The 15,269-nt window shown below is 41.8% G+C and overlaps 1 protein-coding gene across 1 annotated transcript; it reads right to left on the bottom strand.

Moving 5' to 3' along the window:
- Positions 1-13,103: 13,103 nt before the first annotated feature.
- HD556DRAFT_1441349 (uncharacterized protein) lies at positions 13,104-13,438 on the bottom strand (the record flags this gene model as incomplete). Its single annotated transcript, XM_041306278.1, has 2 exons — positions 13,104-13,154; positions 13,211-13,438. The coding sequence occupies 2 exons, from the start codon at positions 13,436-13,438 to the stop codon at positions 13,104-13,106; spliced, it is 279 nt and encodes a 92-aa protein (XP_041162024.1).
- Between the last annotated feature and the right edge of the window lie 1,831 nt (positions 13,439-15,269).

Below are 15,269 nucleotides of genomic sequence, written 5' to 3'. Positions count from 1 at the left end.
CTCATAGGTGGGAAAGGAAGGAGCCGCTACTGCACAGCATTCAGGACAAGGACATATATGACTTGGATCCGGTCGGAACCGTAGTGAAGTTGCAGAAGTTCTGCAAAGTCACTCGCGATACAGGACATCATTGGGCGTGGAGCGACACGTGCTGCATCGACCAGAACAACAATGTTGAGGTCCAGCAATCAGTCAACTCCATGTTCGTATGGTATCACCACTCAGCGCTCACCATTGTCTACCTATCGGATGTGCCTCCTTCATCAGAATCTGGCGCGCTCGCAAACAGCACTTGGAACACGCGAGGATGGACTGTTCAGGAGTTCCTCGCTCCTAAAATTGTTCTCTTCTACCAAGCGGATTGGACCCCATATCTCGATGAGTGTTCACGCAACCACAAGGAGTCTGTCAGCATCATGAAGGAATTGGAAGATGCAACAGGCATAAATGTGTCGGCGCTTGTTGACTTTCATCCGGGTACAAGAGATGCCCAAGAGAAACTCCGATGGGCATCAATGCGTGTAACCACTTTGCAGGAAGACATCGCGTTGTATAAACAACAATACTGAGTGGGGCTATACGAAGATGGCTCCAAACTGATATATTTGTGTTGTGGTCTTTGCACTGCCTAGTCTGCTATACTTGCCTGACAAGTGCGTTCGACCCAGGGGTCTGCGGTCTGGGAATAGTCTTGGGGGTAAGTGAGTGATGTGGGGTTAATAGTCCGAACACGGGAAACAATGTCCAAAGGTATAATTACGATGTCCGATGCAAAAGTGTCGGGTCCAATGTTTTCAGGTTATCGGGTTCGGGTTCGGGGTGTCGGAAACTAATAGTAACGCTATAGCGAGCGTCGGAAGAGCGAGCGGTGTGTGCAATAATAACAATGACTGATACGGGCGGTGAAGGAACGATGATATTCGCAATGTCAACTAAGAACTACGAAATATCGGGTTTGACCACTAAGCGTCGGGGAACTGCTCCCCTCTACTTGGATAATGAATAATGCTCGAGGTCAGTCCAATATATATATAAGTACATAGAAATGCGGAACCCATAGGTGAAGATAGCGGCCGATGATTTCGGATCCAAAGTACATGTAAATAAACATGAGGCGCTGCGGACTATGGGAAAACATGTAATAGCGCTTGCTACGACATGAGTAATGTGTGAAATAATGAACTACGCACCTAGTGGGGCTAGCAAGACAGGACAAGACACGGGAAGGACAAGTGCGCGGGAATTTGCATCGGCCGATGCGGCCTAAACGTCGGGTTGGCGGGTTAGCGTCGGATAACATCGGGAAGTGATTAGCATGTGACGGGTATTTGACGTGTACTGTGAAATAGCTCGATACGAGCCCAGCGCCAGCTCGTGTCCTACAGTGTATTCGCTATTTGGGATATTCGGCATTCACCTCCCCATAATATATGGAGAAAAAAGACAGAACGCGCTCGGACAACTTCTACAGAATATCATAGCCCATTTGGGTGACATCACAGCCTTGGACTGGGCGGGACAATCGTCCAACTTCAACAGTTGCCTTCCAGCCGAGATTTCCTCATACAAGGCTCCGTCATGTACACTGGCATCTCTATCCGAAGATGAGATGCAGAATTCGGTCTCCATATTATGAAATAATATTTTGGCTGTCGACTTGGCTGCGAGACTGTATACCACTCTTGAGAACCTCAGCATTCCTCATTTCGCAAACGCGAGATTGCAATTGCCTTGCATCGTATTTCCTCTCACAGAAGTCAGGCAGAGGCCTAGTCAAGACGGGGATACAAGTTTCATTTATGACGTCAAGGCAGATGGGCTACAAGACCTGCTGGTCATAACGGAAGACAGGCTTGTTCAATTTTCACCTGCAAGGCATAATCTGCAGAAATTCCTGCTCGTTCGACCCTGGAATCGGTCTGATCTCGGGTTGATTAACTTTGCGGACGAGCCACAGAGCGTAGAAGATTGGCCTGAGCCTGGGTCTCCTGGATACAACAAACTGACTACGCCAGAGTTGAGGTTGATCATTCGCCTCAGACAGCCTTTTGGTGGACTTTTACTAGCGCAGCAGTGGGGTGGGGAGTATAAGAGAATTGCTTTGGATAACAAAATCATTGCGCAAGTTAAGGACATAACATCTGTTGATAACATGATGGACGTCTGGATGCTGGAGATATTTTAGCTGCGATGAACGGAACATTTACAACACCCCCACATGAATAGTATTTCTAAAATTTTGCATCATATCGGTCTGAATAGTGTCATATATATTATCTTGTATACAAATGCTAGTCTCCAAACCTGACGTCCTTGGGAAGAGGAAAAAGCTTCAGCGCAAGTTAAGTGCAAGCGCTTCGTAGAACTACCTTTGTCTAGTATTCCTGGGCACAGGGCATGTTCATGCGAAGAGATGGCCTCATTGAAGTCATAGGTTTGCTTTGGTGATTGAAGCAGAGCTTGAGTGAGACGGCCAAGTAGTCATCACTGGCGGCATGTCCCTCTGGGCACAGGGACATGGCTTCATGAAATATTTACTGGACCTTGCAATTGACAAGCGCAGTCCAGTGCGTGTAGCACTAAGGACTGAACGAGTTGGTTTACTACTCATGAACAATTTGTTCCTTCATCATCAGTGGAATATTTTGCAGGCCATCCTGTCATAATAATGCATTAATGTAGTGTAGTTACAAGACACTTGTATTGCATTAATGATGATGGACAGCGTAATGCATTATGTGCAGGCTTTTGGCGCCCCTTGTAAGTTGTAATGCATTAGAATCTTACACTGACTGCCAGAATAGGTCACATAGTGATGTCTCAGCTCCAAGCTGCGATTTTCAGAAAATGAGCATAACATGCTGAATAAAATTCCTAAATTCATGAAACTATTTATGGACATAGATTGAGTCAAAAGCTGGGAGGCATCTAAGAGAAATTCTCACTATGATGCATCATTGTCTTGCTATGAAGCAGCTCAGCAAATGGCTTGGATTTTGAGCCATTTGCTGAGCTGCTTCATAGCAAGACAATGATGCATCACAGTAAGAATTCCTCTTAGATGCCTCCCGGCTTTTGACTCAATCTATGTCCATAAATAGTTTCATGAATTTAGGAATTTTATTCAGCATGTTATGCTCATTTTCTGAAAATCGCAGCTTGGAGCTGAGACATCACTAAGGTCACACCTTTATATATAGCCATGCACCTCTTCAATAGGATAACCTTTGGTGCCCGTCTTTAGTTCCATCTCCTACCCATCATACTTACTTTTATATTCAGCTCTTTTTTAGATCTCCAAATCACGACCCTGGTGTTACAGTGACCCTATCATTTTTCCCACCATCACCTACAGGACTACACATGTACCATACTTCTTGATCCCCATCCTTCTTCTAGCGCACCTCATGTCGACCATGAGGACTTCCCTTATCTCTAGCTTCCTTTCCCTGCACTTCTACAACGCCTCATGGACTGGTCCGTGCACCACTTCTTACATATATAAACCTTAGCTACCTCTTGTACATTTCCTTAACTTGAATCTACTCAGTTCTCCCTGATACCTGACTAGGACCTGAGGGTGCCTCCTGATCTAGCTCTTTGCGAAGAGACTAGCCTTTACTCGATCACTTCACCAGAGTTCTACCTCTGGTCGTCACTACTCGATACCGTACTCTTGATCTCCTTTATTGGAGCTGTTATGGAAGACTCCATCTGAGTTCGTAACAAAAGATTCAAGTTATACTTTGAACCCCAGCTATCCAGCAGGGCTTATACTTGACCAAGATGCCTGCCTCACGAAAGCAGCAGCACGCATTTGGTGAAGCCACCGGATCGAATCCCTACCCCAGATCCCTGACTTTGACAGCCGGATTGAACAGACCTCAGACACCACCGAACCCTTTTCCCACCTTCCTGAACTTACCTGGGCCATCATCGGTCCAGGCAAGAACCACCGTGTCTTCGATCGGACCTTTCACAGTCCTACCTGACCCTGACCCCGCAGTACTACCTGCAGATGAAGACGAGGAAATCCCTGACGCACCTCAGCCCAGATACAGAGCTAGATACGAAGCTCCTGAACCTGAAAACGAACCCACTGACGAAGAAGAAGAAGACCCCGACGACAATATGCCGAGACCCGTAGAAAAGAAAATTGGTACTCCCCCTGACTTCAATGGAGATAGAGAAACCTCCTCCAGATTCATCCGCCTTGTTTGCCTCTACCTCGACATCAACAAACTCATCTACGTTGATGACGTCGAGAAGATCGGCTTCACCCTGTCCTTCTTTAAGGAAGGAGCTGCCACAATATGGATGGAAGATTTCATCGACCACACCTTAGAAATTAACCCTAGCACGAATGACCCATATGGCTACGGAACCTGGGAGAAGTTCCTAGAAGACTTCTCTGCTTCCTTTGAACCCATCGACTCCGCAGGTACTGCGTTGTACAAGTTGCATAACCTTAAACAGGGCAACGATGTAAACGAGTACATCAACACGTTCAAACAGCTATGCAGCAAAGCTGGAATCTCGAACTACGCTGCCAAGAAAGACTACTTCCTCCGCGGACTGAAACGAGGAATTGTAGAAAAGATCTGCAACTCTGGGGAAATCCCCACCACCTTTGATGGGCTTGTCACGAGGGTTGTGAACATCAAATCTGCATACCAACTCCTCCTTGCCCACAGATCCCACCATCCGAACCCCCAGAATAACCGGAAACAGACTCCGCGTTACACCCCCAACAGATCCCGCGACCCCAACGCTATGGACGTTGACCGAATGACTGATGAAGCCAGAAACGAGCATATGAAAAAAGGCTTATGCTTCAAGTGTCACAAGAGTGGCCATCGCGCCAATAACACAGCCTTCCACCCACGCACCACCGGAGATGCCCGAAAGAATGATAAAGGGAAGCAACCAGTAAGGCGTACAAACCCTGATGATGAACAGACCTCTAGCAAGGTCGAAGATCTAGACGATGAAGATCTAGAAACCAAGAGAATGGATTTTTAGAATGGGAGCCTACCACAGCGTTAGAACTCCCCTATCTCGATGTACATACCGTCAAGAATGTAGGAAAGACCAGAGAATTTAGGGTGCCAGTCACCGTCTTATCCACTGAACATCGAAACAAATCGCTGGAAACCGACAATGGAAGGATCACATATGATTGGACTTAAGGGGGATGTTGGAAATTAATATTAGAACTGACAAAATGCAGATAAATGTACCTTGAGTATTCACTTCTGAATGGGCACATTTGGAGTGCATCTCACTGGTCTTAGCCAAGCAGTTGATATGACAGAATCCAAATCTGTCTGCGTGGGTTCAAAACCTGCTAAAGATGACATTGTAGAGTGATTATCAGAGTCAAAATCTGTTTCTCTTGGACTGTGCAGGTTTGAAACCCGCCAATGATACTATTTTTGTTTTATGAAATCACACCACCAGCAAGATGGTGCTCTAAAGCACAATATTCAAGGCATGTTCTAATAGAACAAAAAAATGCGAGATTCAACAGGTTTCAAACCTGTTGCACTTCAATGAAAACAGATTTTGATTCTGTTATGACAACCACTTGGCTAGACACAACTCTGATGAGCTTGTAAGCAAACCGACCATGAGCATATGTCAAGGTGCATTTGTATAGAAAATGAAAATTATCCTTGGCAGGTTTTAAACCTGCACATTCCAAGAGAAACAGATTTTGACTCTGGCGATCACTTGATAATTTGATCTTTGGTAGGTTTTGAACCCACACAGACAGATTTAGATTCTGTCGTATCGACTGCTTGGCTAAGAACAGTTAGATTCACTTCCAATGAACTCATTCAGAAGTGAACCCTCAAGGCACATTCATCTGCATTTTGTCAGTTCTTTCAATAGCATGGTCGCTGTTGATTCTTTTATTATATTTGTATTTTGCCTGATTCCCCAGGTTATTAGGATCAAACTTGAAAGTTTGATGCGCAATCTGCTCTTTTTCTTCTCAAACCAAGTCAAGACCTTTAGAAAGAATGATATTGTTATTGTACTTGTCCTTCCGAGTTTGCATCGAGATTTTGGTCATATATCGAACTCTGCATCAAAAATACACTGTGTGATCCTTTCATTGTCAGTTTTCACTCATGGACCCACCGTGGTGGTCTTCCATCAGCACTTTTTCAGGGAAATCATTTAGATAAACAGGTCTTGAAGTCAAGAAGCCCCAGCAGGAAGTCTGTGTCTTTTGCAATAAGAGTAGGATAAAAAAAATCAACAGTGACCATGCTATTAAAAGAGATGACAAAATGCAGATAAATGCACCTTGAGGACTCGCTTCTGAATGGGTTCATTGGAGGTAAATCTAACTGGTCTTAGCCAAGCAGTTGATACAACAGAATTCAAATCTGTCTGTGTAGGTTCAAAACCTGCTAAAGATGAAATTGTCGAGTGATCACCAGAGTCAAAATCTGTTTCTCTTGAACTGTGCAGGTTTGAAACCTGCCAATGATAACATTTTTATGTTTATTCTATGAGGGCACACCTTGACATATGCTTATGGTCGGTCAGCTTGCAAGCTGATCAGAGCTGTATTTAGCCAAGTGGTTGTCATAACAGAATCAAAATCTGTTTCTATTGGAGTGCAACAGGTTTGAAACCAGTGAAACATCACATTTTTTTCTATAAGAACATGTCTCAAATATTTGCTCATAGACAGCATCTCAGACATTTATTTTCATTGGTCTTTAGTCAAGTTGTCACCAGAGTCAAAATCTGTTTCTCTTGGACTGCGCAGGTTTGAAATATGCCAATGATAACATTTTTTGTTTTATGAAATGATGATGATGGGTATTTCAGATCAGGAGAGCAGTAATATTCACAATGTCAACACAGAACTATGACATATTGGGTTTGACCCCTATGTATCAGGAAATGGCTCCCTACTACTTGGATGATGGGCGATACTGTGGAGAGTCTAATATTTATGTAGATATGTAGAAATCCAGAATAAATAGGTGAAAGCAGTAGTGAAATATTTCAGATCTGAAGTACATGTAAAAAGACATGAGGCGCTGTGGATGATGGGAAAAAATGTAATAGCGGTGGCTACGACATGAGTAATGTGCAAAATAATCAACTATGCACCTAGTGGGGCTAGCAAGATGGAACGGGACATAGGGAGGACAAGTGCACAATATTTGGTTGGCCGATGTGGCCAAAACATCAGGTCCGCCAGTCAAAGTGTTGGGTCCACTATGGGCTATGGAGACTGTCAGAATATAATTGGGAAGTGATTGGTGTGTGACATGCATTTGACATATATTGTAAAATAGCTGAATACGAGTCCAGTGCTAGGCTGAGTCCTACATCGTCTTGGTCAAGGAGTTGATGCACCAGAATCTAAAATCTGTCTGTGTGGGTTCAAAACCTGCTAAAGATGAATTTGCCAAGTGATCATCAAAGTCAAAATCTATTGCTCTTGGACTGTGCAGGTTTGAAACCTACCAATGATAAAATTCATTTTCTATGATTTACACGACTTGAAATATGCTCATGGTTGGTTGGCTGACAAGCTGCTCACAGTTGTGTTTAGACAAGTCGCTGTCATCACAGAATCAAAATCTGTTTCCATTGGAGTGCAATGAGTTTGAAACTTGTTGGATGTAACATTTTTCCCATAAGAATGTAAGGATTGCATGTCCTCTACGCCCCAACCATGACTTCAAAAGGAAATTGTAGAACCAATGTTTGCAAACCTTCATGTGACTCATTGATGCAAAGAAGCATCATGCTTCGCATCTGAGTCACGCGGATACATTCCTCTTCTTTTTCACTCTTTCATCATTGTTTTGACTTGCACAAACCACTATACTCGCTACCTCAGAGTCAAAATCTGTTTCTCTTGGACTGCACAGGACTGAAACATGCCAAAGATAACATTTTTTATTTTATGAAAATTCATCTTGACAGTCTGAAACACATTGAATGCTGCATTTTTTCTATTAGAGCATGCCTTGAATATTGAATCATAGACAGTCTCTCGGACACTGATCTTCATCAGTCTTAGTTGAGTTGTAATAAGACAAGAGGTGCTGCGGACTATGGGAAAACATGTAATATACCGTCTATGATATGAGTAATGTGAGAAATAATGAACTGCGCACCTAGCAGGACTAGCAGGATGGGATGAGACATAGGTAGCATGAGTGTGTGTGATATCTGATTGGCCGATGTGAAACCTGATGTCTGATGTTTGATATTTTCAGGTTTGATGCATATCAAGTTGGATATAATAGATAGAGACTCGGACAATATTCAACAGTTGACATGGATCATAAAACAAGCTGCTGCAAGGCTAGCAATGGAACATGGTTCCATACACCAGCTTTGAAATTTTTTGGTTTCTCTTCCAAGAAAGTCATAATGCCAACAGAAATTTGAGGCCTTCCAATTCATTTTAAGATTCATGTGGAAGTGTGAAGGTGTGATTTCATAGAATCAAAATGAAAATGTTATTGTTGGTAGGTTTCAAACCTGCACATTCCAAGAGAAACAGATTTTGACTCTGGTGACAACTTGACTAAGACCGATGAAGATCAATACTTGAAATGCTGTCTATGAGCAGATATCCGAGACATGTTCTAATACAAAAAATGTGTCACTCAATAGGTTTCAAACCTGTAGACTTTAATGGAAATAGATTTTGAATTTATTTTAGCAACGACATGGCTAACATCAGTTGAGATGAATTTTTGAGAAAATCATTCATGAGACAATGTCAAGATGTGTTTTCATAGAAAATAAATTTCATCATTGGCAGGTTTCAAACCCGCGCATTTCAAGAGAAACAGATTTTGACTCTGGTGATCACTTGATAATTTCATTAGGTTTTGAACCCACGCAGACAGATTTATATTCTGTTATATCAACTGCTTGGCTAAGACCAGTGAGATGCACTTCCAATGGACCCATTCACAAATGAATCCTAAAGGCAGTTCTTTCAATAGCATGGAGGATCCAAAACTGAATATGCATCTGCACACAGTCCTCGGGCCAATCATAAACACAGACAGATTTCTTCAAAGGTCTTGACTTGGTTGAAGAAGAAGAGCAGATTACACATCAAACTTTCAAGTTTGATCCTAATGACCTGGGGAATGAGGAAGAATACACATCTGTCGAGGCAAAGATTCAAAAAAGCCATCTGGCTACCATTCGCTTATGTATCATGTTGAAGTATACTATATTTGAGACCTTTCATCACCATGTTGCTCTTCTCTCGCTTTTTGAAAATGTTGTATTGCAGTCTGTATTCAATTCATCTTTTCAGCTGAGGGAAAACATTGTGAGTGACAGGGAACAGTACGCTTTCCTTGCAGATTCACTTTTGAAAGTTTTCTTAAAACATGCATCTAACTGGTGTTAATCAAACAGTTGCTACAACAGAATCCAAATCTGTTTCAAATCTGTCTGTGCGGGTTCAAAACCAGCTAAAGATGAAATTGCTAGTGATTATCAGAGTCAAAATCTGTTTCTCTTGGACTGTGCAGGTTTGAAACCTGCCAATGATAAAATTTCATTTTTTGTTTATGAAACCACACCTTGACATATGCTCATGGTCGGTTTGCTTACAAGCTCATCAGAGTTGTGCTTAGCCAAGTGGTCGTTTTATGAACTTCAATGACTGAGATGCTGTCTGTGAGCAAATATTCACCACATATTCTTGTAAGGCAGATGTTTGAGTTCGAAGGGGAAAGTGAACAAGGATGAGTTTTTAGATAAAAATGAGCGCAAATGTTATGATGCGGATGAGACATTTTGAGACTGATACGTTCCAGACCTTCTGGTGTTCTTGGAGTGGGGGGTCTGGGTATATGATTCATTGCTAATACAAAAGTACATGAGCTGTATATAAGTGCACAATGGCAGGGTCCTCGGTTAGTTTGACCAAAACAATTAGGATGTGACAGATGCAGAAGGGAGTGACATTGGACATTGTGAATATTACTGCTCTCCTGATCTGAAATATCCATCATCATCAACAGACAGATTTTAGATTCTGGTGCATCAACTCCTTGACCAAGACGATGTAGGACTCAGCCTAGCACTGGACTCGTATTCAGCTATTTTACAATATATGTCAAATGCATGTCACACACCAATCACTTCCCAATTATATTCTGACAGTCTCCATAGCCCATAGTGGACCCAACACTTTGACTGGCGGACCTGATGTTTTGGCCACATCGGCCAACCAAATATTGTGCACTTGTCCTCCCTATGTCCCGTTCCATCTTGCTAGCCCCACTAGGTGCATAGTTGATTATTTTGCACATTACTCATGTCGTAGCCACCGCTATTACATTTTTTCCCATCATCCACAGCGCCTCATGTCTTTTTACATGTACTTCAGATCTGAAATATTTCACTACTGCTTTCACCTATTTATTCTGGATTTCTACATATCTACATAAATATTAGACTCTCCACAGTATCGCCCATCATCCAAGTAGTAGGGAGCCATTTCCTGATACATAGGGGTCAAACCCAATATGTCATAGTTCTGTGTTGACATTGTGAATATTACTGCTCTCCTGATCTGAAATACCCATCATCATCATTTCATAAAACAAAAAATGTTATCATTGGCATATTTCAAACCTGCGCAGTCCAAGAGAAACAGATTTTGACTCTGGTGACAACTTGACTAAAGACCAATGAAAATAAATGTCTGAGATGCTGTCTATGAGCAAATATTTGAGACATGTTCTTATAGAAAAAAATGTGATGTTTCACTGGTTTCAAACCTGTTGCACTCCAATAGAAACAGATTTTGATTCTGTTATGACAACCACTTGGCTAAATACAGCTCTGATCAGCTTGCAAGCTGACCGACCATAAGCATATGTCAAGGTGTGCCCTCATAGAATAAACATAAAAATGTTATCATTGGCAGGTTTCAAACCTGCACAGTTCAAGAGAAACAGATTTTGACTCTGGTGATCACTCGACAATTTCATCTTTAGCAGGTTTTGAACCTACACAGACAGATTTGAATTCTGTTGTATCAACTGCTTGGCTAAGACCAGTTAGATTTACCTCCAATGAACCCATTCAGAAGCGAGTCCTCAAGGTGCATTTATCTGCATTTTGTCATCTCTTTTAATAGCATGGTCACTGTTGATTTTTTTTATCCTACTCTTATTGCAAAAGACACAGACTTCCTGCTGGGGCTTCTTGACTTCAAGACCTGTTTATCTAAATGATTTCCCTGAAAAAGTGCTGATGGAAGACCACCACGGTGGGTCCATGAGTGAAAACTGACAATGAAAGGATCACACAGTGTATTTTTGATGCAGAGTTCGATATATGACCAAAATCTCGATGCAAACTCGGAAGGACAAGTACAATAACAATATCATTCTTTCTAAAGGTCTTGACTTGGTTTGAGAAGAAAAAGAGCAGATTGCGCATCAAACTTTCAAGTTTGATCCTAATAACCTGGGGAATCAGGCAAAATACAAATATAATAAAAGAATCAACAGCGACCATGCTATTGAAAGAACTGACAAAATGCAGATGAATGTGCCTTGAGGGTTCACTTCTGAATGAGTTCATTGGAAGTGAATCTAACTGTTCTTAGCCAAGCAGTCGATACGACAGAATCTAAATCTGTCTGTGTGGGTTCAAAACCTACCAAAGATCAAATTATCAAGTGATCGCCAGAGTCAAAATCTGTTTCTCTTGGAATGTGCAGGTTTGAAACCTGCCGATGATGAATTTTATTTTCTATAAAAACACACCTTGACAATAACATTTTTATTTTTATTGTATGAATAATGAAATCACACCTTCACATTTCCACACAAATGTATAGCAAGCAAACACTGATGATCTCAAGCTTGATTGACATCGCTGTTGGTTTCATGCATCCTTTTTTGCTAGGTGAATGCGAGTATTTTTGACACAGAGTTCAATATATGACCAAAATCTCGATGCAAACTCGGAAGGATAAGCATAAGAACAATTTAATTTAATTCTTTCTAAAGGTCTTGACTCTGTTGAAGAAGAAGAAGAGCAGATTACACATCAAACTTGCAAGTTTCATCCTAATGACCTAGGGAATGAGGAAAAATACAAATATATCAAGGCTGAGATTGTGCCTTGAGGATCCACTTTTGAATGAGTTCATTGGAAGTGCATTCAACTAGTCTTAGCTGAGCAGTTAATACAACAGAATCCAAATCTGTCCGTGTGGGTTCAAAACCCGCTAAAGATTAAATTGTCAAGTGATCGCCAGAGTCAAAATCTGTTTCTCTTGGACTCTGCAGGTTTGAAACCTGCCAATGATAAAATTCATTTTTTTTTCCATGAAAACACACCTTGAAATTTGCTCATGGTCGCTTTGCTTGCAAGCTGATCAAAGTTGGGTTTAGCCATGTGACTGTCATAACAGAGTCATGCTTGTCCTTTGTCCATTCGGTTCATCAGTGCATATTTCTATTCTATTTCTGTGAATTCTGACAGCATTGCTGGAGCTATACGCACAAATTCCATAATGCTATGTCATGGACCCTTATATTACATATTATCACGCACTCGCTTCGCTTCTCAGTTTGCTTTAGCGCTTAACATTACTTACATAGTTCATGTATGTTTTTCTCTCTTGACAAATTAACCACCATCATCTTGCTGTGATGCTCAGAACCGCGCTGGGCAGGAATGAGCCAATTTTTATATATGCATCGAGGAGTATAGAGCACTATCAGTTTCCCTATCCTTGTTCATCATTTGTCCAACAATTAACTCCTGTGCAAACCTGAACCCGCACTTTCCTGCGCACTAGACAGTATAAGTTGACTATACTTGGGACTACTACTACATTGCTTCCATACCTCTCCCTATAGGTTTACCTTCAAAGTAGTCCTTTGTGGTACGTGCTTTTGAGCCCCTATTAGGTCCCCCTTCAACTCATCTAGAGTCGCTATGCTCCAACCACCTGCATGCGCGCCTCACATCTGCTTAGTGCGTGCCAACGCATAGTAGCACTTCCGCTTAACTGTGCTCCGCACATCATCGCGCGCCTAACCAGGCTTGACTAAGTGTCTGGTTCAGTCACTCGCAATGTTTTCCCTCAGCTGAACAGATGAATTGAAAACAGACTGCAATACAACACTTTCAAAAAGCAAGAGAAGAGCAGGTCTCAAATACAGTGCACCTCAACCTTATACATAAGCGAATAGTGGCCAGATGGCTCTTTTGAATCTTTGCCTTGAATCTCAGCCTTGACAGATGTGTATTCTTCCTCATTCCCCAGGTCATTAGGATCAAACTTGAAAGTTTGATGTGTAATCTGCTCTTCTTCTTCAACAAAGTCAAGACCTTTGGAGAGAATTAAATTGCTCTTGTACTCATCATTCCGAGTTTGCATCAAGACTTTGGTCATATATTGAACTTTGCGTCAAGGATAAAAGAATCAACAGTGACCATGCCTATTGAAAGAACTGACAAAATGCAGATGAACGTGCCTTGAGGATTCACTTCTGAATGAGTTCATTAGAAGTGCATCTCACTGGTCTTAGCCAAGCAGTCGATACGACAGAATCTAAATCTGTCTGTGTGGGTTCAAAACCTACCAAAGATCAAATTATCAAGTGATCGCCAGAGTCAAAATCTGTTTCTCTTGGAATGTGCGGGTTTAAAACCTGCCAATGATAACATTTTTATTCCATGAAATCGCACCTTGACATTTCCTCATGATTGATATATGTTTGTTTTTTTCCCCTGTTAGAACACACCTTGACATCGACCCATGTGTACTTTCATGAGAGCTTCATATCACTGGTCCTAGCCAAGTAGATGTTGCAACAGAGTCAAAATCTGTTTCTTTCAAACCATGCAGGTTCAAAACCTGCTTGCAAAATATTTTGCAGCGTATAGATTCTCAGAGACCCAAGTTCCAAGTGCAAGCAAATAGGGACAGTTAGACATTTTGGAGTATTCATCAAAGTGATGTCATCCGTGTCAGTTTTATCTTTTTCAATGCAACCCAGGTGTGACTGCTTTGTGCTAGTTTTGCAGCAGAATGTAGCGAGAATGCTTCTGTTGCATCTATACATTGTGGTCTGTAGCTGGGAGTATCCTTCAGCACGACATAAAAATAAAATAATGAAAATATACCAGCAGTGTGTTGGATTGGACAACAGATGGACGTGTAATGTAGGGCGCGCACAGAAATGCAGTGCTTGGTATGGGACAGGATGTGATTTCATAAAATAAAAATGTCATCATTGGCAGGTTTCAAACCTGCGCAGTCCAAGAGAAACAGATTTTGACTCTGATGATCACTTGCATTTTCATCTTTGACAGGTTTTGAACCTGTCACAGACAGATTTGGATTCTGTTGTATTAACTGCTTGGCTAAGACCAGTTAGATGCACTCCCATTGAATCCATTCAGAAGTGAATCCTCAAGGTACATTTTGTCAGTTCTAACATTAATTTCTAACATCACCCTTGAGCTCAACCATATGCGATCCTTCCATTGTCAGTTGTCACTCGTGACCCGGTTGTTAATCCCAAGACATCACAAACATCATTGGCCCACCGTGATGGTCTGTCATCAGCACTTTTTCAAGGAGATTCTTAGGTAAACAGGTCTTGAAGTTAAGAGCCCCAGCAGAAGTCTGTGTCTTTTGCAATAAGAGCAGTATACAAGAATCAAGGGTGACCATGCTGTTGAAAGAACTGACAAAATGCAGATAAATGTGCCTTGAGGACTCACTTCTGAATGGGTTCATTGGAATTGAACACAACTGCTCTCAGCCAAGCGGTTAATACAACAGAATCTAAATCTGTCTGCGTGGGGTTCAAAACCTGCCAAAGATGAAATTGTCAAGTGATCACCAGAGTTAAAATCTGTTTCTCTTGGACCGTGCAGGTTTGAAACCTGCCAGTTGCAACATTTGTTTTCTATAAAAACACGCCTTGAAATATGCTCATGGTCGGTTTGCTTGCAAGCTGATCAAAGTTGTCTTTAGCCAAGTGGTTGTCTCAACAGAATCAAAATCTGTTTCTATTGGAATGCGACAGGTTTAAAACCTGTTGAATGTCGCATTTTTTCTATGAGAACATGCCTTGAATGTTGGCTCATAGACGGTATCTCAGACATTGATCTTCATTGGTCTTGGTCAAGTTGTCGCCAGAGTTAAAATCTGTGTCTCTTGAACTTTGCAGATTTGAAACCTGCCGGATGATGATATTTTTATTCTATGAAAT

Source organism: Suillus plorans (assembly GCF_016647745.1).
Source record: "Suillus plorans strain S12 chromosome Unknown HD556scaffold_18, whole genome shotgun sequence".
NCBI classification, from domain to species: domain Eukaryota; kingdom Fungi; phylum Basidiomycota; class Agaricomycetes; order Boletales; family Suillaceae; genus Suillus; species Suillus plorans.
The sequence above is the reverse complement of the archived record's forward strand: the minus strand, read 5'-3'. Positions and strand labels throughout refer to the sequence as shown.